The following is a 23,250-nucleotide window of genomic DNA, read 5'->3' as shown; positions in this document are numbered from 1 at the left end:
CACTCTCTGAAGTTCTTCTCTACGTCTGTTCATGTATATTTTCAGTACTGAAAATACTGGGGGGGGGGCAAGAGTAGGTTTACAGTTGTTCATATGCAAAATATAATAATTAATAAGTAGTAATTAATAAATAATACAATAGATTCTGTGTTCTGTGAACTCACACCTGTAAACTTACTTTCGCCCCATCTGGATAAGCTCTCAATTATGTCTCAAAATTATCTTTCCCACTTATGACTATGGAAACAACTATAATACGATTTTAATTATGTTCAGCACTCCAGAGAATATGAATTAATGGCAATATGATCACTCTTGAGCTTTCTTCTTCATGAAAGTCAAACATTCAGAATGTACCGTATCTTTACCGACAGTTGATACTATCTGACTGTTACAGTGCCAACTGTGAGTTTTCCCATGGCTGGGTTTCCTAGGATGCACGACTTTCAGTGTTAAAACTGCTACCCTGTGACAGTGTGCCTTTAACTGTCACCTTTACCCACAAAATTTTGTAATATTCCTTAGCTTCTACTGAACCTTAGTTTTCTCTATTAAATGTTTTGAAGGAATTAACTAGCACTGAAGCTCACCATTAGCAATTGCTGTGTGCAACAGGATGAATAGCATTAGGTATTTGTAAATTTTGCCATGTTTTCTAAAAGATTTAAATATGCACTTAGTCACTCTCTATATTTAAGTATTAAACAACAGAGAAATCAGATTTTTTCCAAAGACTACAAATCCTAAAATAGAAATTACTTTAAAATTTCCACAAAATCCTATTATCTCCCAAGAGCTGAAGAGAACTAATTTTGTGCTAGAACTATACTCCAGTTAATCTGATTATTTAGATGACCAGACAGGAAAAAAGGTAGGTATAGTTTCCAAAATAAAAATGTCTTGCATTCTCACAACCTAGTATAATACACAGGGTCCAGCACAAAGAATGTTCCTTTTTTACAAAATCATAAACATGTAATTCTGTAACATATACACTATCCCACTCAGGCATACCATATGACATTTTAGGTGAAATATTCAAATTAAACTATGAATTATTACACCCATATTATTACCCTACCACCCATACTGAAGCAGGTGTTACTTCTGCCAGCCCCTGTATATTCACTAAAACTTATTAATCTAGGTTTTTAGTTTATTTAAAGGCATAGGACATAAATTCATGCATCTATGCACTTAAAAATTCCTTTATAAATTATTTCTTAAAATGAAAAATTGGCTTGCATTTGTTGAATATAATACTGCCTAGAGAATAGAGAGAAAACTGTTGGGATTATCTAACAAATTACCTAGGATTTAAAAATTGCAGGTAATTTTGAATTGCATGCAATATGAGGTAATTTTCTAATTTTATAGAATCAATTGTACATTACATTTTGAACTATCAAAATTCAAGAGAACTCTCTTGTGAAGAAAATCATGTATGCATAATGCTGAGCTCAGTAGCTTCTGTAGGAAATTATGTTGTTAAGTCAGATGGGAGCCATAATACCCTCATCTCTGCAGCAATCATTGTTAATACAAATTCCAAACATATTTCTATATGGGTCCCATTTACTCAACAATGTGTTTCACCATCCTGTCAAAATGATTAGATATCAAAGGACTGAGATTTATTTGCTCAAAAGTGACAAAAATCAATGTTCTAAATATATATGGCAATAGAGAGTTGCTAAATCTACTGAAACTTTTAAATTAAAAAATATTGCCTATTGTGATGAAACTGCTTACAATGACTACAAGTAAAGATGGTGGCCATTAAGTTTTATCGTGAGCACCTGAGGAACTGCTTGCGTCCAATACAAAATGTTTCTTTCCCTTTGAATTACTGACACTGGCAAATTAAAATGAAGTGGATACATATGGTTGAAACAATCTTCACATTTACAAATACCCTGAAATATCACTAAATCATAAAAATGAAAGCTGTGGGTTATATATTATGAATGTTGCCTAATGCATTCCCCGCTCTGTTATTTGTTACAAATTTGTGTACAATGGACAAAATTGGCCATTTACTCAAGAGTAACAGCTGGTTTCAACATTGTGCATATTATCAAAAAGAAGGACATTACCAAGGAAAAACCACAATTAACCTCTGAATTGCTAAAAACAGAAGAATCTCATTTTTCAGGAAAACCATTTAAGAGGAAACTGATTAGCAGATAATTTAAATACTGTTCCATCTTAGCCTTTTTATGACTAGTGAGATTCAATATAAAGGTTCACAACAATAAAAAAATCGCACAATGCTGGTATCTAAGAACAATAGGATTTGCTACTGTAAACAAAAACTATATATTAAAAAAACAGTTGATTTAAAACAATCATTACTGAACAAAGACTGGAAATGTTTCATCCTGTCAATCTAAGACAAAGCGTTCCAAGGAAGATAAACAAAATAATCATCAGTACTTACAGTACATTTTAAATTATTAACTAACCCATTGCGTTGATCTATAGCAATCCCTAGGAAAAAAACTAGAAATAGGAAAACTCAAAAATTCTAAATTCTAAGAAGAATACCCTGATTCCATAACCTCATGGAACTGACTTAATATTAAATATGAGAATTTCAGTCTTTTTAATGGTAGTTTGGTTCACTGTGGCAGCATTTCACGGGTGTAGCCTGAGGCTACAGGTAATGGACCATTACTCACTATGATAGCCAGATTTCTTCTGCATGGCGGTTACAGGGCAATCTTTATGAGCCAGGAGAAGCTGTTTCAGCTGCGCCACTTCATTTCTCAGCAGGGTGACTTCACTCTGGAGAAGAAACGAGTTATGTACCTTACCAACATCAGAGTAAACATTTCTTACTGTTTAAAACAAGTGAAGATTAAGATAGTGAAACTGGATATCTTAAACAATATCAAGGAATAAACAAAATATGCTTAAATGTTTAATCAGTACACATCAGTTTTTATATTTGAGCATTTGAATAAAAACTGCAGGATTTATAAAAATTTAATACCACAACCGGATAGCATATTTCAAAGTTTTTACATTATCACTTGCCTTGGGACTACTTATATATACTACATGTATTGAATATAAGGCATTTTTATTACATATATGTTAGATGTTCTTTTGATTACATAAAAAATCAGCAACATCGAAGGAGTCAGGATAAATTTTTAGTCACTCTATTCACTTGAAAATGAAAAATTTATCCTGAAAACTCAAGTTTCTAGTTTTCTGGAAACTTGAAAAAGCTCCATATGGGAAACCACAATATCAATCAATCATGGATAACTAAAATGCATTTCAAGGCACTGTGTTGGACATGAAACCAATGGGAGTATATCTAAATGGCTTAGTTACCTTTTACTTAGGCAATTCGTTCATATCTAAATTTAAGTCTGATAAATCAATGGTAATTTTCCCTATTCCTTATTATGGACTGAACACATCAGCTTTTGTTTTGTATGCATTAATCTGGAAGATTCTCTGCAAAACACAGATGGCAAACACAGGGCTCATGGGCTGAATCTGGCCCTCCACCTTGTTTCTACCCAGTGGCAGCCCCAAGTTCTCGCTTAACAGTTATAGAGTAGTTACATTTATACAGTCCTAAAATTACATTTGGACCTTTGAAGGCAACCGCGAAGCTGATATGGCCCCCAGTGAAAATGAGTTTGACAACCCTGTTGTAAAAGTCCCAAATTCAGAGTCCAGTTAATTTCATTCAGTCAACCCCAAATATTAAAGACATATAGATCAGTGATTACTACCAATACTCAAGAGTTAGAAATAATATGAATTTAATAAATTGGTAACATAAAAATTTTAATTTACAAATACCTCTACTTATTTGGACTTACATTAACCTTAACTATGCAGATTTCATCCATGAACCCAAAACTGAATAAATATAGCAAATGAGTGTACATAAAAGCACAGCACTTTGTTTTCCACCCCTCAGTCTCTTTTAATATAAAATAATTTAGCAGATTTGACTCATTATGCCTGCTGATGTGATAAATGACAAATACAAAAATCAAAAGAATAAAAATAAGCAATCTAAAGGTAAGTCTCTTGGGTCAAATAGTTCCTCATACCCCAATAATAATGAAAGGCAACACTATTTTAAAGCACACATCAAAAATTGATGCTTATAATAAATACGAATCATTAATTAAAAGGTTAAATTGTTTAGAATATTGTACTTGAGACAAGAATGGGTTCATAGCAATCAAAGTACTAAAGGGAAAACTTACAAGTTTTGTTTTAAAACTAAACTTATTTTAGAAAACTCATTTTTATGAAATAGTGCAGTCATTAGTGTCAATATGACTAATTGTAGCACTTTATTAATGACACTATTGATGAGAAACCATGTTATGAATAATCCAACATATAACTTCCAAGAAAGTTTCTCCCTCTGTCTGCTTTGTCAACTTAATTTTGAGACCCATGTCTATAAGTTTCTCTCATTAATTTGTGTAATATAAAATAGGACTGGATATGTATATCAAGCATATACATTTTATAATCTGGTACATGTGGCCATCCTTCCCATTAGTTTGAACCCATGAAATAATACTTAATCATTTTTACCTATAAAAAATAGAAATTTTATATGGCTACCTGAACACATATTGTTGTCTCTACCTAGAAAATCTTTCCTTTTTGCCTTGCTAACTATTCTACTCATCAGTAAAAGTCAACTCAACATAGAGTGAGCTTGCGCAGGAAAAGAAGTTAGATGTCCACTTCTTTGCTCCCACAGCTGTGAGTGTGTGTACTAACACGGCACTTATCACGATGGACTGTGATTTTTGGTTTACCAGTTTGCCACCTATGTCAGACTGGGGCTTTCTCCAGGGCAGGATTCTTGTTCTTTGTATGTTCAGAGCGTTACAGCACAGCCTGGCACAGGCTAAGTACACAGTTACATTATAGAGGACCATGGAAATTCTATGTCCAAGGGTACAAACAAAAAAATGAAAGAGGTAAAGTAAAATAAAGGACAAGAAAACATGAAGATGTCAAAGTCCCATTCAAATGTGAGCAATTTTGATTTTTTCTAATCAAAGTAAAACATACTTGGTAAGATAAAGCAGATGCTGAAAAAATTATCCTGGTAAAAAACAAAATGGACATTATTTTGGCATTGTCTTACTATTGCTCCATTCTATTTTTAGGTACTCAAAAATTGATTTCATACTAATACACAAATAAATAAATATTTTAGAGTTTGTCTACAGCAGACTGGACTGATGAAATCATGTTAGGGTAGCCAATCCATCAATCAACCAAAACTTCTTACTGATATCTGGCCACAGATGATGACCAGGTAATCCACAAATTTATGACCTCTGACTTACTGGTTCAGCCACTACCCCCAAAATTACAGTAATAATGTTAGATGATTTCTTCTTTGGGGAATTTCTCATTGCTAAAGATCTAATTTTTCTCATGTTTAGTCTTCATAAAAATCAATGATCAAATATTAAGATTCCTACTGAACAGTTCCAAAGGTTGCCATGGATACATAACCTTACACTTGAGAACAAAATAGTTTTTTGTCTACAATAGAAATATAGACAACAGTGTTTAATTTTGAAAATATTTTTCAAAAAAAAGAAAAAAAAAGAATGACCCTTTCCTCTTCTTATACTGTAATTACTTCTTTCATGTTTGTGTCCTCTGGTAGACCACAAATTTTGTAAGTGCAAGGGCAATGTCTTTTTCACTATTATATTCCCTGTGTCTAATAACATGTGCTGCATACAACAGATGCTTAATGACAGAATGAATAGTAAGTAGTATTTGCATAGCACAGTTATAACATACTTTTCTGTATCTTCTCTCATTATTCTATGACTGACAGACAGGAGAGAAAGATTTTTAGTGAAGGCTAGTAAAAAGAAGTACTAGGTTTCCAAATCTTAATAAAATGTATGAGGTACAGGTAGCATCACTAGTAGCTGCCCATCCCCCCACGTAGTTAAAAATTCTAGGGAGGGGGGATTAAGACAGTAGTGTAATAGGATACTTACTATCCCCACCCCCCGCCCCAGGAATTAAAACAGGCATTATACAGCATCTTAAATTGTGATTCCTTTCTATTTCAAGTGATAAATACTAAAGATTTGATCCTATTCCTATAGTCAATGGACTGATCAACAAAACCAATTTCATATCATTAACCTACAATAAAACTTTTCACATATCCAGCTATCAAAGAATGCTCCTATAAACTTCTGGAACTTCTACTTCCCATACATTTTGCAATACTTAAGTTTTAAAACCAAAATCCACACCAAAATCTCCAAATTTTATCCACAGAGTAATGGTTAAGGAGTTATAGTTGGTAGAGAGTCAGCTTTTTGGTCATAAAGGAAACGTGCTGATGTTGTAAACTGAAAACTAATCCCCCAAATATGTATGACTGAAAGGCAAAGCCATAAAAAGGTTAAAATGATTTCAAATAAAAGACAACAAAAACCATATATTACCATAAAAATATAATTTATGATTAACAGCATCTAATTCTTGGTCAAGATTACTCTAAATATCTCTAATCCAATTTGATAAAATTGCCTTTTTAGTAATGATTTTAGAAAGCTAAAATATAATAAATTTTGTGACTGGGGCAATAAAGTTGAATAATATTTAAAAAACCCTAATATATATTTGGTAAAAATATGAACAGTCACCAGCATTCATTAAACTTTTTATTGTATATGAAAAAGTCCAACCATTGTAATATAACAAGAAAGGTTTCCGTGACATTGATGTAAGCTAGCAGCCAAGAAGAGTGGACTGGAATGTGCATGGGTGAACAATGATGACTTCATTATAATAGTCAGTGGGGGCGGTAGATGCCATTGAATGAGCATGTGTAGTGTGTGGCCATCGCATTCAAAATGACTGAGCGAACAGAGCAATGAATCTACATCAAATTTAGTTATCAGGTAGTGTGATTCCTCCAACTTCATTCTTTTTTCTCAACATTGTTATTGCTATTGAAGGTCTTTTATGGTTCCATATAAATTTTTGGAATATTTGTTCTAGTTCTGTGAAATATGGCATTGGTATCTTAATAGAAATTGTGTGGAATGGATAGATTGCTTTGGGTAGTATGGACATTTTAATGATGTTAATTCTTCCTATGTATGAACATGGTATATGCTTCCACTTATTTGTATATTCAATTTCTTTCTTCAGCGTCTTAAAATTTTCCAAATGCAGGTCTCTTACCTCCTTGGTTCAATTTATTCCTAGGTATTTTATTCTTTTTGAAGTAATCGTAAATGGGACTTTTTTCCTTAGTTCCCCTTTCTAATAGTAATTCAGCAGTGTTTAGTACATTTACAAAGTAATTTACAAATCTACTTATGCAATATCTCTACCACTCTAAAATAATACCTATTACCCATTCATCAGTTTCTCCCTTTTCTCCTCTCCCCAGTGTCCCACAGCAACTCATCTGCATTTTGTTTCTATGGATTTATTTGTTCTAGATATTTCATGTAAGTGGAGTCACAAAACATGTGACTTTGTGTCTAGCCTCTTTCACTGAAGCATGTTTTGAGGTTCATCCACATTGTAGTATGTGCTTTCTATCCTTTTTATGCCTAAATAATATACCAATGTATGTATATACAATTTATTTACCCATTCATACACTGACGGACATTTAGACTATTTCCAGCAACCTTCTTTTCCCCCACAACGATAAACTACAATTTCTCAGGTTAATACATATAAATGGACCCTATTCTTTTTCTTTTTTGAATAAATATTTTACCAACAATCCCTGACAACATATTTCACCTCTGTTCATATTTTGGTATGCACCTCTAAAACTGAATACTTTCTTATCTAATTATCATGCCATCATCACCAGTTTCTAATGATTAAAAATATTTTGTTTTGTTTGTAATTTAAAGTATTAAGCTCTACAGTTGAATAAAACTTTAGTTAACTTAGTGATTTCCTGGATTTGACTTCTATTTAAAAGTTTCATGCTTCGAAAATGATGTGTAGCTTGTACTTAGATGATAAATCTTGCCTTCTACCTGACTTGGGAAATATAAAAATTTAACACATTTTACAATGGTATTTTAATCATAGTTTGTATAGTGGAAAAATGTAGTTAATAAAAAAAGATTACGTTTATTTTAAATTCTGAATTTTCCAAGGTTTTTTCAAATAATAAAGTACCATCGCTATTAATAATGATGACCAGCTCTGCAGTATAACTAAGGAAAAAGCAATATCTCATTAAAAGTTATTAATGCTGCAAAAACTTGGGTCAAAGCAGAAAACTGGCTCAACTTAAAGTACAATACCCTGTAACTAAGACCTTATAATTATATACCATTTATAATTTTCAAACATTTTCACTTCTTAAAAAGGCAAGTAAGCCAAATTACATAGGAAAAAATTAATAAATTTATCTTACTACAATTAAAAGTCTATGTATCTAAAAATACTCAAGCAATTTATGCAACAATCCAGAGATTAGCAGTGCCATCTCTGTTCCACAGGTAAGACGACTGAGACTAACAATGTTCAATGTCCTACAACTGTAAGTAGCCTTAGTCATCTGGAAGAATGATCTTGTTAGTTAAAAACAGAAAAGAAAAAATATATATACTTAAATCACCTTTGTTAATATAAAATGAATAGTCTTTGAAAATTTAATTAATTAAAATAGTTTTTAAAAAGTTAATATTATAAAAGAGAGACCTGGTAAAGAATGTATATTTTTATAGTGTATAAATAAATTGATACCTATAATTTGTTTCACTGAATTTAAGAGGAAAAATATTCATATTTTCCTTAAAAATTAATGTTTTCTAAAAATATAAGTATACACTTGAAGTCTCTGTGATGTAAACCATGTTTAATTTTTTCTAAATGGTTAAATATGTTTTGTAAGACAATTTGTTCTAAAACTAACATGTCAATATTCAAATCACAACACAGTATTAAAAGATATCTGCTGCCCTGGCTGGCGTAGCTCAGTGGATTGAGCGCGGGCTGCGAACCAAAGCATTGCAGGTTCGATTCCCAGTCAGGGCACATGCCTGGGTTGCAGGCCATGGCCCCCAGCAACCACACATTGATGTCTCTCTCTCTCTCTCTCTCTCTCTCTCTCTCACTCTCTCTCCCTCTCTAAAAATAAATAAATAAAATCTTAAAAAAAAATGTCTGCCTCACATTTGAAGAATCTTTAAGTTATAAAATTTACATTACAGGTTAAATGCTATCCCTGATGCTAAAAACTTTTCCTAAGCATTTAAATAGACATTTATATTAGTGACATCTTTACAGATACACAGGTTTAAGAAGAGAGCAGTTATCACCAATTATATAGAAAGATATGTTTTTAACTGGAAATGAATGAACTCTGAAGGCTGATCAATAACAACTATAACTCATTAACATAATTTTCTAGTCGATGCTCATTGATTGGTAGTTTAGAAGATTTTACTGGAGAACATTCACAACATTTAAAAAAAAAAAAAGAAGAAGAAAAGAAGGAAGAAAATAGATTTGGTGCTCCCCCACTGGAAATCTTACCAAAGACTGAATGGGAAGGAGCCTTAAAGCTTTATACCCATGAGGTTCCTAAGAAATGTATCTGAGGCACATCGGCAGGGCAGTATAAAATGATTTCTATTGCCACTGGCCATATTGTACCTGTTCTGTGGATAATAAGAGTCCTTCAGTTTCCAAAGCTGTCAATCTGGCACCTTTCTTGAGCACTATATTCACTTTAAATAAAACAAAACAAAACAAAACAAAAATTTATAATTCAAAGAAAAGAACTTAAGAACACCATTACTTAAAGCAACTTTACTGTTGTGAAACAAACCAGAAAATGAACATGAAAGTAAAATACCAGTGATGTTTTTAATTTTAAGATTCTTTGAACTTTATACCACAACTTTATAAAGTTTAAGTACTTTTGTACTACACAATTAAATTTAAAATCTTCGCTGTATCAGTGTTGAAAGTTTTCTATTACTTCATCTCAGTATTGAAATAGAGTTATAAAATTAGGCTTTATTATGGGTTCTCTACACACCCAACATGGTGTCCTAAAATATTTAGGTGGCTAACTAGGAAAGGAAGAGCTGTGTTCATGATTACTAAAACAAACAGATAAAACAAAATTTATATTTATGTACCATACCTGCAGTTGTCCATTTAATGAACTCAAGTCTTCTGCTTTCTTCTCTAAAGACTGAACCCACACTTTCCTTTTTTGTCGGCATCTTGAAGCCGCTGCTCTGTTTCGCTCCAGAAACTTCCTTCTTTTTTCATCAGGATCTTCATTAGCTGCCCTTCTTCGACGACCACTTGTATTTTGGGTCTGTGGAGTTGTGTGAGCTGGAGAAGCCTACAATAAACAGAAATGGAAGCATTTTAGTGACTGGTGTGTCTGTACAGGGCATTTGCCATAAATGGAACTTGTAGGACTAGAAGTTGCTCTGGGTAAGTCAGTGAGTAACTGGTGAGTGAACGTGAAGGCCTAGGACATTATGATACACTACCGTAGACTTTATAAACACTATATACTTATTATACACTAAATTTATAAAACATTTTTCTTCAATAATGTTAAATTAACCTGAATTGTTGTAACTTTTACATACTGAACTTTTTAAAACTTCTGGATTCTTTTGTAATAATATCTAGCTTAAAACACAATGTACATCTGTACAAAACATTTTTTTTTTTGAAAGATTTTATTTCCTCATTTTTACAGAGAGGGGAAGAGCAGGAGAAAGAGAGGGACACATCAATGTGTGGTTGCCTCTTGCACACCTATACTGGGGACCTAGCCCACAACCCAGGCATGTGTCCTGAGTGGGAATCGAACTAGCGACCCTTTGGTTCACAGCCCACACTTGATCTACTGAGCTATACCAGTCAGGGCCAAAAATATTTTCTTTCTTTATATTCTTATTCCATAACTTTTACTATTGATATTCAAAAAATTTATTTTTTTACTTTTGAAATTTTTTCATTAAAAACTAAGACACAAACACACATTAGCATAGCCCTAAACAGGGTCAGGGCCATCAACACCACTGCTATCCACCTCCACATCTGGTCCCACTGGAGGGTCTTTAGGGTCTGCCATCTTCTGTAATATGCTTCTTCTGGAATCCTTCATAAAGGACCTCCCTGAGGCTCTTCTGGAAAGAGGTGTCAATCTTAGAAATATGTCCATGGTCGTTTGGTGTTTTTTTGTTGCTGTTGTTGTTGTTGTTGTTGTTTTTATCACAGATTTGTTTGTAAGCATATACTGTAATCTTATAGAACCACTACCACATATGCAGTCTGCCACTGACCAAAATGTCATTATATAGCATGTGATTCTAACTCAGCTTGTCTTCAGTTTTTAAAATATAGGGTCAATCTTTTTCTAAGGGTTAGATTCATTAATGCTCATTTTCCTGGCGGGTAGAATACCATAGGAGTCCATATTTTCATTATAATTTATCCCTCCACCTCCCAACAGATTGGCTTGGTTATCCCAGGTCAGCCACAGACAGAAATCTTCACTCACCAGTGATATTGTCTAGTGTCTAGGACCATACAACAATAAATACCTCCAAGCCTCTCATAAGTCCCAAAAGTGTACCACAGAACACCTGAGTATGAAGACAGGAAATGAAGCCTTGGGCATTGTGCAAGGGAAACAGCACTTTGTGGCCACAGGCACATGATCCAAAGAAGCCTAAAATGATCTTTTACCTATAATTAATTATATTTTAAAATGGTGTGAACAGATAAAACTTCTATCTTCTCCTAATGTAGATAAATAGGCAAAAATCTTATATATAAGCTCAGGATAACTTCTACAGGAAAATAACCAACTAGTTTTCACTCTATGAACTCCAAAAAATACCATGTTATGATTTAATTCATTTTCCAAATAACTAGCATTAAAAATCACTAGGGTTATTCCATTTATACTATATTTTAACTGTAATAAAGACTAATTGTTAGATTATTTTACATAATAATTCCAAGTTAATCTTTTAGAAAAATATTTTTATGGCTAGCTTCAAGAAAGGCAAGCTTGAAATATTTTCTTTACCTTATCCTCGTAACTTATAGCAGGTTTTTTTTTCTTTTACTCATTTGGCTAAATAGGAGAGAACAGTTATTTTTTTTAATTGACAATTCAGTTTCACAGCAAAAGCCAAATCTAAGTATGATAAGTGGAAACTGTAACAGTTACATTTGTGTATTTTTACACCTAACAAGGACTTGAGGCTAATGAGAAGCATTAGGACCTCCTCCTTTCCTTTCTTTCACTGACTCATTCATTCCACTTCATTAAAAACATATATGAACTATTCTAGAAACTAGAGATATAATAGTGGAGCTTTCACCTAATAAAATAAAATATAAAGATATAGATAAAAATTAGACAGGGAAACTATAGCTAGTGTAAGACAATAAATTATATCTATTTCTTTCCTTTTAAATAAACTTTTAAAGAAATAAAAACCACACTTAGCTTGCACACCATACAAAAAAAACAGCCCTGGGCTTCATTTGGCCTGTGAGCCATCTTGCTAATCCCTGAATTATGACAATAAAATATACTTACTTACTTTCCCTCTCTCTTGGACAAGTAGTAAAAGTTGTTTAGTGGATGACAACCACAACTACATTCCACTTTGTTGTAAGTTTCATAAAGATAAAATAGAATTACCTAAATACCTATGCTTACGAGGCATTCTAAAACTTGCTGTTTGCCTGTGTTTATTTAAATGCAAAGTTTTGCTTTTTAATGCCAATGCTAACATTCTTAGGGTAGAGAAGATAAAAGGTCTAGAGTTCTGAAACACTAAACAGAAGTACAGCAACCGTTACTACAGAAGTATTGATCATCTAACAGGCAGTCACAAACTAGAGAGAAGTGAAAAGGGCCTCTAGTAAAAACAGCTGCCACATGGCATAGCTTTTCCTTTGGGGATGTTTCACAAATTTTAATGAAAGAATTGTTTGATTTATGCTTGTAATGTGCTACATATACACATTACTTCTTGAATACAATTAACAGAAAAAATATTTCTTTTGTAAAGTAATGGTGTACATTGTGCCATGTTAGGCCAACACATATACAGGGTGTCCTACGCAGTAATTACTTGACAGAATGATGGACTGGACTATTTACTTAATGTCAATACTTGTACACTGAACTACCTCTTCCTAAGGCTTCCTACATATTTTCAGAATAGCAACATAATCAGAAATAATTTTTTCAAAGTACATAGTCATTTAAGTTACACTGTATTTGTTTTGTTTTAAGGATTGTAACAGTGCTGAATGATAAAAATGACGAACATACCGGAGTTTCTGTAGTGGATGTGGCTGGTTGTTGTAATGACTGTGGTCGAGATTCCTCTGATTGAGTCCTAACCAGTCCGCTACCATGACCTTTTACTGTATCACCATTGGTCACAGGAGGATGTTGCTGGGTCAAAGCAGCTTTTAATCTCTGAAATGCAAACACTAAATTAAAAAAATTTCTCTGCTTTCCACCCAAATCCAACTCTTAATGTACTTTTTGATTAACCAAAAAAGATATTTGTTATGGAATACATAAACACACCCAGCTTTAAAGTTAGTTTTGATTTGTCATGATTTGTTACATTCCTAAGATCACTATAAATATCAATAAGATAAACAAAAGGACCTTTGGAAAGCTTCCCTGAGCCTTTTGTTTAGTAGTACTAGAGATTCTAAAGTTTGCTGTTCCTAATCAATTTTGAAAAAGAGTAAAAAATAAAAACACTATTGAGTGTTTTTAACTAGCTTTGTTCAACTAACATAAAGCAATACAAGTTTATTATGTACAATTATTCCCCCCCTCATTCCTGTATCCTATATTCTAATTTTCTCTGGCTCTTAGATTCTTAAATCAAAATCTTTTCTTTTCCAGATACGGGCCATCTGATTTCTGCTTTTCAGGTCTGATGTCAGTGCTTACTTTGACAATAACCTGATGTTGCACTTTTTTAGGCCACTACACTGTCAGGTTAAACCTCCTCTGAGAACCTACAGTCTGATTTGCATCTCTTAGGTCTTCCCTGTGTCCGATAAGCAGATCTACTTCCAAGTCTATCTGTTCCACTGTGTTCCATTTTGCCTGTTAACTGGACTGTACCTGACCCACTGTCAAGAGTATGAAAGGTCTAGTGTTAGAATGAGGCCCTAGACATTTATGGCTACCTTTTTAAAGGATACAATTTGAATAAGCCTTATTATTCTATTGGTAAAAATGTATTGTATGTGAATATATTATCTCTCTAATTAGACAGTAAGCATTTTAAGTGCAGAGATTGCCTTATATTTTTTGCATCCTTTTTAGCAACTGGTACTTTACTGATTTATTACAGAGGTGAACAGTGAATTTATTTGGTAATAAACAGAAATTGGTTTCTTTGATGAAAATGACATATATGATTTTGGGGATAGTTTTATTATTATGATCTGTATTTTGAAATAAATAGCACAAGGTAATCATACTATAGTATCTCTGAGATGAAAACCACTCCAGGGACCTAAAAGACCTGGAACTATTGTTGCTGATAATGTTCTTTTTTTTTTTTTTAAGAGTAAGGAAGATAAATATCTTTTTTTAAAGATTTTATTTATTTATTTTTAGGGAGGGAAGGGGGAGAGAGAGAGAGAGAGAGAGAGAGAGAGAGAGAGAGAGAGAGAGAGAGAGAGAGAGAGAGAGAGAGAGAGAGAGAGAGAGAGAGAAACATCAATGTGCGGTTGCTGGGGGTTGTGGCCTGCAACCCAGGAATGTACCCTGGCTGGGAATCGAACCTGGGATACTTTGGTTCCCAGCCCGTGCTCAATCCACTGAGCTACGCCAGCCAGGGCTGCTGATAATGTTCTTATTAACTGAAATGTAGTCTTGAGCCCAAAATAAAGCTCTATCACAAAACTTGATGCAGAAATATGTACATGACCTTTTCCTAAGATCCACCACACTCAGGCACAACTTTCAGAAGAGGGAGGCTACAAACACTGGTATGAGAACCGTGTTGCAGTCTATCCAGTGCTTCCAACTGCCTGTACGTTACATGCTAAAAACAGATTCTTGGTAGCCTTTTCTCTCTTCCTTCTCTGGGTAGAGCAGAAATGGTATATTACCACGGTAAGAGAGCTTTGGAAAGAGGTCCCCAATGATTCTAGTACAATTGCTTTCATTCATGCCAACTCAGAACAATTTAGAAAGTTCTACAACTACTCAAATATTTGAAGTTTCTTAATTTTCATCCATAACTATCTTACTTTCTATATCTAATCCAGATTCCTTAAAAACTGAAGCACATATGAAAAGATCTACAAAATTTCTACTAGGCAATAGTTAAACATGGATAATTGTTAGTGGACATCTTCTCTTTACTGCTAATCATTGTAGATTCTGAGTATGACTTTAAAAACAAAGTCAGTAGTTTAAAAAAAGTTTTACTGAGTTGTAAGTTCAATACAGTAAAGTGAACTCATCTTAGTGTACAGTTCTTTGAGTGTTAACAAGCACATACAGTTGTAGCACCACCTCCTACAATCAGGATATAGTACAGTTCTATTACCCTCAAATTTCCCTCATGCTCCTGTCCTGTCTCTCTCCTCACACAACCAGCCCCTGGAAACCACTAATCTGTTTTCTGACCCTAAAAGTTCTTGCCTTTTCAGGAATACCATCTAAATGGAATTATACAGTGTATAGCCTTTTGAACCCAGCTTCTTTCCTTTAGCACAATGTACAATGAGTTTCTAATAGGACAATATCCCTGTTTTACATACTCAGAAACCAGAGATCATTTGTCCAAGGTCACACAATCATTAAGCTAGTTCAAATCCTGGATTTGTTCAAATCACACAAGGAATGATCAAGAAATAAAGTTTGAGGCTGAGAAAGAGAGGGAGAGAAACATCGATGTGTGGCTGCCTCTTGAGTGCCTTCTACTGGGGACCTGGCCAGGAACCCAGGCATGTGCCCTGACTGTGAATCAAACCAACAACCCTTTGGTTCACAGGCTGGCACTCAATCCACTGAGCCACAACAGCCAGGAATGACAGAATACTTCTTTATGAATTGCAGAGAGTTCTACAATATGTAGAGTACTAGTATCTTCACTGGTTAGTATATAGAATGTATACTGTATACATATTGTATACAGCTGAGAAGACACTTTATATTGTTCAGCATTTAACTCTGCCTCAAACTATCTGTGTGACCCTGAACAAATCATTTACTGTATTTTGGCATGTATAATGTGCTCCCATGTATTATAATGCACACCCACATTTTTGTGTGCATTATACACAGGATCATTAGGCACATCATTATACCCATGGAATGTAATCATTATACCCATGCATAATGCGCATCCTTGTTTTCCCCTTAAAAATTTAGGTAAAAATGTGTGCATTACATACAGTAAAATACGATAATCTTTGGGTTTCGGTTTCTTTATCTGCAAAACTGAGGCTGAATAGTGTTAACTTCTAGGATTTAGGTAAAGATTAAATATAATGTGCAAAAGTACCTGATTCATAAAAGGATCTCTCAAATGTCGGGTTCTTTATTTCTTCAAAAATAGCCTCTATTTTCTTTGTATGGGTGTGGGGTGGAGATGCCAAAGAATCAGGCAAGTTCCTACACTTTTGTATTTTCAAACTATACTTGGGAAAAATGTACTTAAGGGTCATCTTAATCACTAATTTAGTCTCAGACATGTTTTATTATGTAAATTCAATTCTCAAGACCACATCATACAATGCATCTTTCGGAACCCAGATAAAATTCTTGGTTCCTCCCTTGTTTTCCTTTTTTTTTTTTTTAAACAAGGAGGAACCACCACAACAGTGGCTCAAATACAGGAGGTTTGGGCACTCATAACTGATGGGATAACATGGAAGTGGGTGAATAAGTAGACAAAACAAGTAGTTGGCTACAATCAGGTAGAAATACTTAGGTTAAATGGTCAAAGAAAAATTAAAAGTAAAATGATAAGAGTTTGAAAGTATGGGTCACATAAACAGAACAAAGGAGGAGAATCTGGAGAGGTAGTCTCTGCCTAAGGGTATCTTTTAAAAACAGAGTATCAAATATCAAAATACAACGAACAGCACCCAGCCTCTACCATTAGGTTAGGGCTTTCATTTATGGATATAAAATGTACATACGTGTAAGTAGTGATTAAGATGTGAAACTTAATAAATTTTATGTTGGTAAAACATTTTTAAGTCCTTAGGTAGAAAGCATCATAGAATTGGAAAGCATTTAAAGTTTTATAGTGAAGAGCTTAACTCTTAGAATTAATGAAATACAGTAACTACACACAGGGGAGTCTGAAGTACATAAACATCACTCTCTTGAATAATCTTTAGTAGGACAAGTTACTACCTTACAGAGCACTTAAAAGCAGCATCAGTATTCATTCATTACCCTCTCCTGACTGCCCTAGGGTATACAGTACTCAGCCAGTGAAGAAGCTCTAATGTTTGCTCCATGCTGTTACATTGATTACAACAAGTCTGACTTGGAAAGTGTGCCACTGGGTACAAAATTTCTGAAAAAGATTTTCAAGGGTTAAGTAACACTGCTCTGAAATGCAGATTTTTTGAACAGCAATAAATATACATATAAACTAAAAAGTTAGAATGGGTTCAGTGAAAAAGCTGTCACTAAATGATTCATATAAAGTTTACAATATAAAAATGTCTATAATCTACCCATATATATTGTATTTGCTAGAGATATTTTAAAGAAATAATTTGTTCAAAAATTAGTAAGAAATTCTGTCCAATGACTCCTACTTCATTGAACATATTTTAAACAAGTTTTGTCCAACTAGTGCTTTTGTCTAATATTAAGTATTCTAAGTATATTAGGAATCAAAAAGGGTATCAGTCCATTGCTAAGACTAAAATTTCTCTCATTAAGTAAAAAAAGATTGAGTGCTCAATGAAACTAAATATTTAAAAGTCTATATTCTCCAACATATACAATAAAACAGACATAACTTTAATTTCAAACTGAAGGTACATACCTTGTTTGAAAGAAAATGAAAACATCTTTATTACTGTATTTCTAAGCAGACTAATGTTTTAATGGTTAGAATTAATATTTAACAATATAAAATTCAACTACTACTGAAAACTTTTTTCTTAAAAGGTAGAGACTGTTGTGCTGATCTGACATATTCACTTTAAGAGGTAAATCTAAAAATAATCTGCTATTCAGGTTCTATGTTATATATTATATCACTGAAAACAAATTTTATCATATTTGTCAGGACTTAGTAGAAACAAACTATTCCATCATAGTTCAAAGAAAAAACAATGTTCTCTAAAAAAACAATTTATGAAAAAGTCAGATCCATATTTCATATGTGCCACAAAAGCTCATCAGAGTAATAACCCTCCTTCTCCTGGGTGTTATCCTACCATCTGCTGCTCTATTACTTATCTTTATTTCGCAACTAATTAACAGCATAATCTTCTAAATTCAGCAAGTTAATTATCATTATTGTGGTCTTTGCAGCATCATCAGTCCTCATAAAGTCTTGTCTCCCCACCCCCAGAGAACATATGAAAATGAAGTAGGTTGGGAGAGAGTCTGTTTCTTTGGAGTGGGCTCATTAGGTGTTTGCTGATTAGCTTAGCATGCAGAGGCAGGTCAGGAGAATTCTGCTGAACATGAGGTTCCATGCAGGGCCCAACTAAGTTAATGTGAGTTTCTGAACATTTGCCAAGATGCCCTCTGTCAGCTCTCAGTAGAAACCCCCCGCAGAAAACCTACTGGCTACCCACTGAGTGCAAAGGTATTTCTGTTTGTCACACAACTCTTAAAGGAATGATTCTGGAGAATACCACTTAAATGCATTTTACATCTTCTTAAACAAAACTCCTAAATGATTAACATTCAGAAGATTTACTTTTTGATTACAAATATTACATAAGAAAATTGTTCTACTAGAAGAGTAACAAAGACAGCAAATATTTATGGTTTATGTGCTTAATAACAAACAAAACCTCTTAATCTAAATTTGGTGAAATACAGTGCAATTTTGCAGTGAAATAGATTCTACTGATTCCTGTGTAGTATTAGAAAGTACTAGATAATCTTGTGTCTGTGGACCCCCACCTACCTTTTTCTTGCACCACACACTTACTTTTCCAAAGCTTTATTCTAAAGTTCTTAAAATTAAACAAACAAACAAAATATCTTGCTCTTAAGAAATTTCTTGAACACAAAACAAGGATCTTATTTCAATATTTATAGGGGACACAAACACAATGCAAATGTCATGCCTTCCTGTAATCACTAGGCATCTGCATATCGGGGCAGTGCAAAAGCATTCTTTGTGCTCTCTGGATACAAACAAGTTTTTCTTCAGCTATACAGTGTGCTACTCACTTTATGTATTCTAATGCTGTCATTTCTCTTACATTATTTTTTAACCACAGGTCATTTTAGTAGAATCAGCACTGCTAAGATATGTGGCATGTCATTAACAGATTGTGACGACACAGGCCAAATAAATCCTAAAGAGATATGTAGAAAGAAACACAGAGAATGTTTTAAGTATTTTCAGAGTTGAAAACACCAAAGCAAAAGCCAACTGAAGTAGTGAAAGAAGAAATTGTAAGTTTCACTGAGGGGCTGTAGATTGGTGAACAGTCAGAAAAATTAATTATCATGTATATAATGTGAATACAGAGATGTGGGCTGGGAACCATGCATGTGGAAAGCATGGATTTGAAGTTCTATCTCTGATGGAGAAAATAATAAAGTCCCAGGATCACTTATCTGGTTATTAAAAAACCTCTGTGCACTGAGATATGAACCCCGTTTCAATTTTCTTCAGTTGGGATGATACAATTATTTCTTCATTTGGTAAGCCTCTAATTTTAGCCCCTCGAAGCTTAAAAAAGTAATCTATGACACTAACATTTTAATTCAAATTTAGAAATAAGCTGTATCTATTTGGTATTTTATGTTCTAAAAGTACCTAAAATAACAGATTATCCTTGGATTTCAAATTAAAATATTTAAGAGACTGATTTATTCCTGTGATTTTAATTGAGGAACTAAGATAATCTTATTAAGCCTCTAACTTATAAAGGAGTATTTTAAAAAACCATGCCTCATTATATCTATTAAGTTCAATTGAATTTAAAGGTTATTATGTACTTGGGAAACAGAAGAAACAGGAAATATTAGGTTTAAAATAAAATTTAAGATGTTTAATATTAATTATAGTCCTTTAAAAGGGCTACGTATATAATTAGATGTGTAAATTGGCCTTAACAACTTACGGAAGAACTAAATTTAAAACTTTAGTAAATCTAATATTATTTTAATTATAATGTGTCACACCAACACACATCATAATTAAAATGCCAAAGGTTAAATATAAAGAGAGAATCTTAAAAGCAGCAGGAAAAAAGCAGTTAATTACCTACAAGGGAGTCCCCATAAGGCTGTCAGCTGATTTCTCAAAGGAAACTTTGCAGGCTAGAAGGGACTGGCAAGAAACATTCAAAGTCATGAAAAGCAGGGATCTACACCCAAGACTGCTCTGCACAGCAAACCTATCATTCAAAATTGAAGGGCAGATAAAGAGCTTCCAGACAAGAGAAAGCTAAAGTTCATCAACATCATACCATTATTCTTTGAAATGTTAGAGGCTAAAGAAAAAGTTCAAAACTATGAGCAGTAAGATGGCAATAAACACATACCTACCAACAACTGAATCAAAAAAATTAAGCAAACAAGAACAACAGAGATGAATCATGGATATGGAGAGCATTCTGATGGTTGGCAGATGGGAGGGCAGGATTTAGGGGATTGCAAGAAGAGGTGAGGAGATTAAGAAGTACAAATTGGTAGTCACAGAAAAGCCATAGAAATGTCAAGTACAGTATAGGAAATGGAGTAGCCAAACAACTTATATGCATGACCCATGGACATGAACCAAAAGTATGGGAATTACCTGAGGGGGGGGGGTAAAAGAGGAAAACTGGGACAACTCTAACAGTATAATCAATGTAATTTTAAAAACATCTGATATTTTAAAAAAGAAGTCCCTGAAAAAATGATTCTTCTGCAAAAAAAGTCACCATAAGAAACATCAAAAAATCAAAAACAAAAAAATCACCCCAATGATGTAATATAATCCTGTCAGTACCTGTTTGAAAAAAAAATCAATAATGTTCTTCTTAAAGGTAACACTTTTTTTTGACTCTCTCGATGATCACAGGCAATATCTGGGAGAAAAATCCCTCAAAATTTAAGATCACCTCTGCTAATTTTTTGGTACCCATGAATGTCTGTTAAATAAATGACAAGTGATAGAAATAACTATTAAATGAGACTGAGACAAAATATATAAACATGAATTAAACTACAAAAAACAAACTATTTCTGGTTACTCCCTAAGGCTGACAGACTCGTTTTGTACTTCTATAAGTAAAGTATAGTTGATGGTGATGATAACAACACGTAAGCATTGAAAAGTCTTAAAGAGATACTAAATAATGTTCATTGTATGTTACTAAGACAGGGAAAACAAACTAATATTCAATAAAAATATCAAACCAACAGTGAAGTAGGAAATAATCTAGCTTTGACAACAACAACAAAAAACCCCAATTAATCACAATTCCTTTAGCATTCCAGGCAACTGATATTCTGTGACCAGTTCATGCTACTTGAATAGCATGGTAACAACTATGATTTTCACAAATAAGCCAAATGCTTATACTATATTAGAAAATGAAAACACATGACAGATATACCAAAGGTTGTATATTACTACACCATAGTATATATAATTAAAATATAAAAAGAGGAAAGCCCCCAAATATTTGGAACCCGTGTAATACTTTTTAAAAAAGTTAATCTAAGTTTCATTCTATTTTCAAAACAATACCAATTACACAGTTACAAACAGAGATAAAAGCCAGATAAGATAATTGTAATAATTATCCAGAGAATGTTATAAGGCAAATCGGTACCTAAGCTTCAAGGGCAAGTAACAAATATTTTCTTCTAAATAATGACTATTGTTATTTTCAATATTTTTTTCTGAACTTTGGAAAATAAAGTCTTGCTTCTCACTTCTGCTTCCAGTTCCACTTGTCCTATACAAACAAGGAGTGCCACGGAAATGCAGGGAGACCTGAGGTCCAAAGGCAGATCACCGATATCGCCCAGAAGCTACCCAGTTTACACAAGAACGGGAAGTGGAGGTCAGTTCATCCAAAGTCAGCTAGAGAGGCACATAAGCAAGTATCTCAGAAAGTCTAGTCATATATATATATCCTCAGGCTAGCCCCTTTTTTTCCTCAATTCTTTTGAAAAACACTATGAAGTCTTTCTTAACATTTTATTGTATCACAAAACCTTCAAATATATATCCAAGATGGAAGAATTATGTAATAAACATCTGTATGCCCACCAATGCAGTCTATCACTAACATTTTACTATATTACTTTATTGCACATCTGTTGACAAACCCATCCCTCTATCCATCATTCATAAAGCCAACTTATTTTTTGGTGCATTTTCAAGTACAGTAAATAGCAGGTATCAGTAAATATACACCTAAATATTTTATCTTTGGGGGCTGAAATATACTTAAAAACACACACACAAATCGTAAGTATACCATTCAGTGTTTCCACAAATGTGTATTTGTGTAACCAAAACCTCTATAAACATTGCTACATCCCAGAATATCCTCCCATGCTCCTTCCCAGTAAATACCACCAAACACAACCACTATTCTGAATTTTTCCACCACAGATTACTTTTACCTGCTCTACAATTTTATATAAATGGATTTATAAGAAAAAAGTAAAACAGAAAATAAGTAATGAGAAAAAAATTCTGAAATATCTTATTAGAAAAATGGCTTAAGTTGAAATCTAGTTTGATTAATAAATACATCCTGAGACTTCCAGCCAAGATGGAGGTGTAGATAGATACCCTCTGACTCCTCACACAACCAAAAGAGGAACAACAACAAATTTAAAAACAAAATAACCAGAACTGCCATAAAATTGAACTGTATGGAAGTCCGACAACCAAGGAGTTAAAGAAGAAACATCCATCCAGAACAGTAGGAGGGGCGGAGATAGGCAGGCGGGCAGAGAGGACTTTCGGCAGGGTGGCAGCTGGCAGACCTGGGCAGGCAAGTTGGCACCTA

General features: G+C 33.5%; 1 protein-coding gene across 2 annotated transcripts in view; it reads right to left on the bottom strand.

The window, feature by feature from the left end:
* Nucleotides 1–23,250, bottom strand: part of ATF2 (activating transcription factor 2) — a 79,702-nt gene that overhangs the window by 4,595 nt on the left and 51,857 nt on the right. For both annotated transcript variants that reach the window (XM_045823567.1, XM_045823494.1), the window contains exons 11-13: nucleotides 13,358–13,507; nucleotides 10,178–10,384; nucleotides 2,682–2,787 (exon numbers count right to left, since the gene is read on the bottom strand). In XM_045823567.1, coding sequence (XP_045679523.1) covers nucleotides 2,682–2,787; nucleotides 10,178–10,384; nucleotides 13,358–13,507 — 463 coding nt within the window. The remainder of the gene's footprint in view (nucleotides 1–2,681; nucleotides 2,788–10,177; nucleotides 10,385–13,357; nucleotides 13,508–23,250) is intronic.

Source organism: Phyllostomus hastatus, unplaced genomic scaffold, assembly GCF_019186645.2.
Source record: "Phyllostomus hastatus isolate PE091 unplaced genomic scaffold, TTU_PhHast_1.1 phas_contig_1, whole genome shotgun sequence".
NCBI lineage: Eukaryota > Metazoa > Chordata > Mammalia > Chiroptera > Phyllostomidae > Phyllostomus > Phyllostomus hastatus.
Note: the sequence above shows the minus strand (reverse complement) of the source record. Positions and strands in the feature narration are given on the sequence as shown.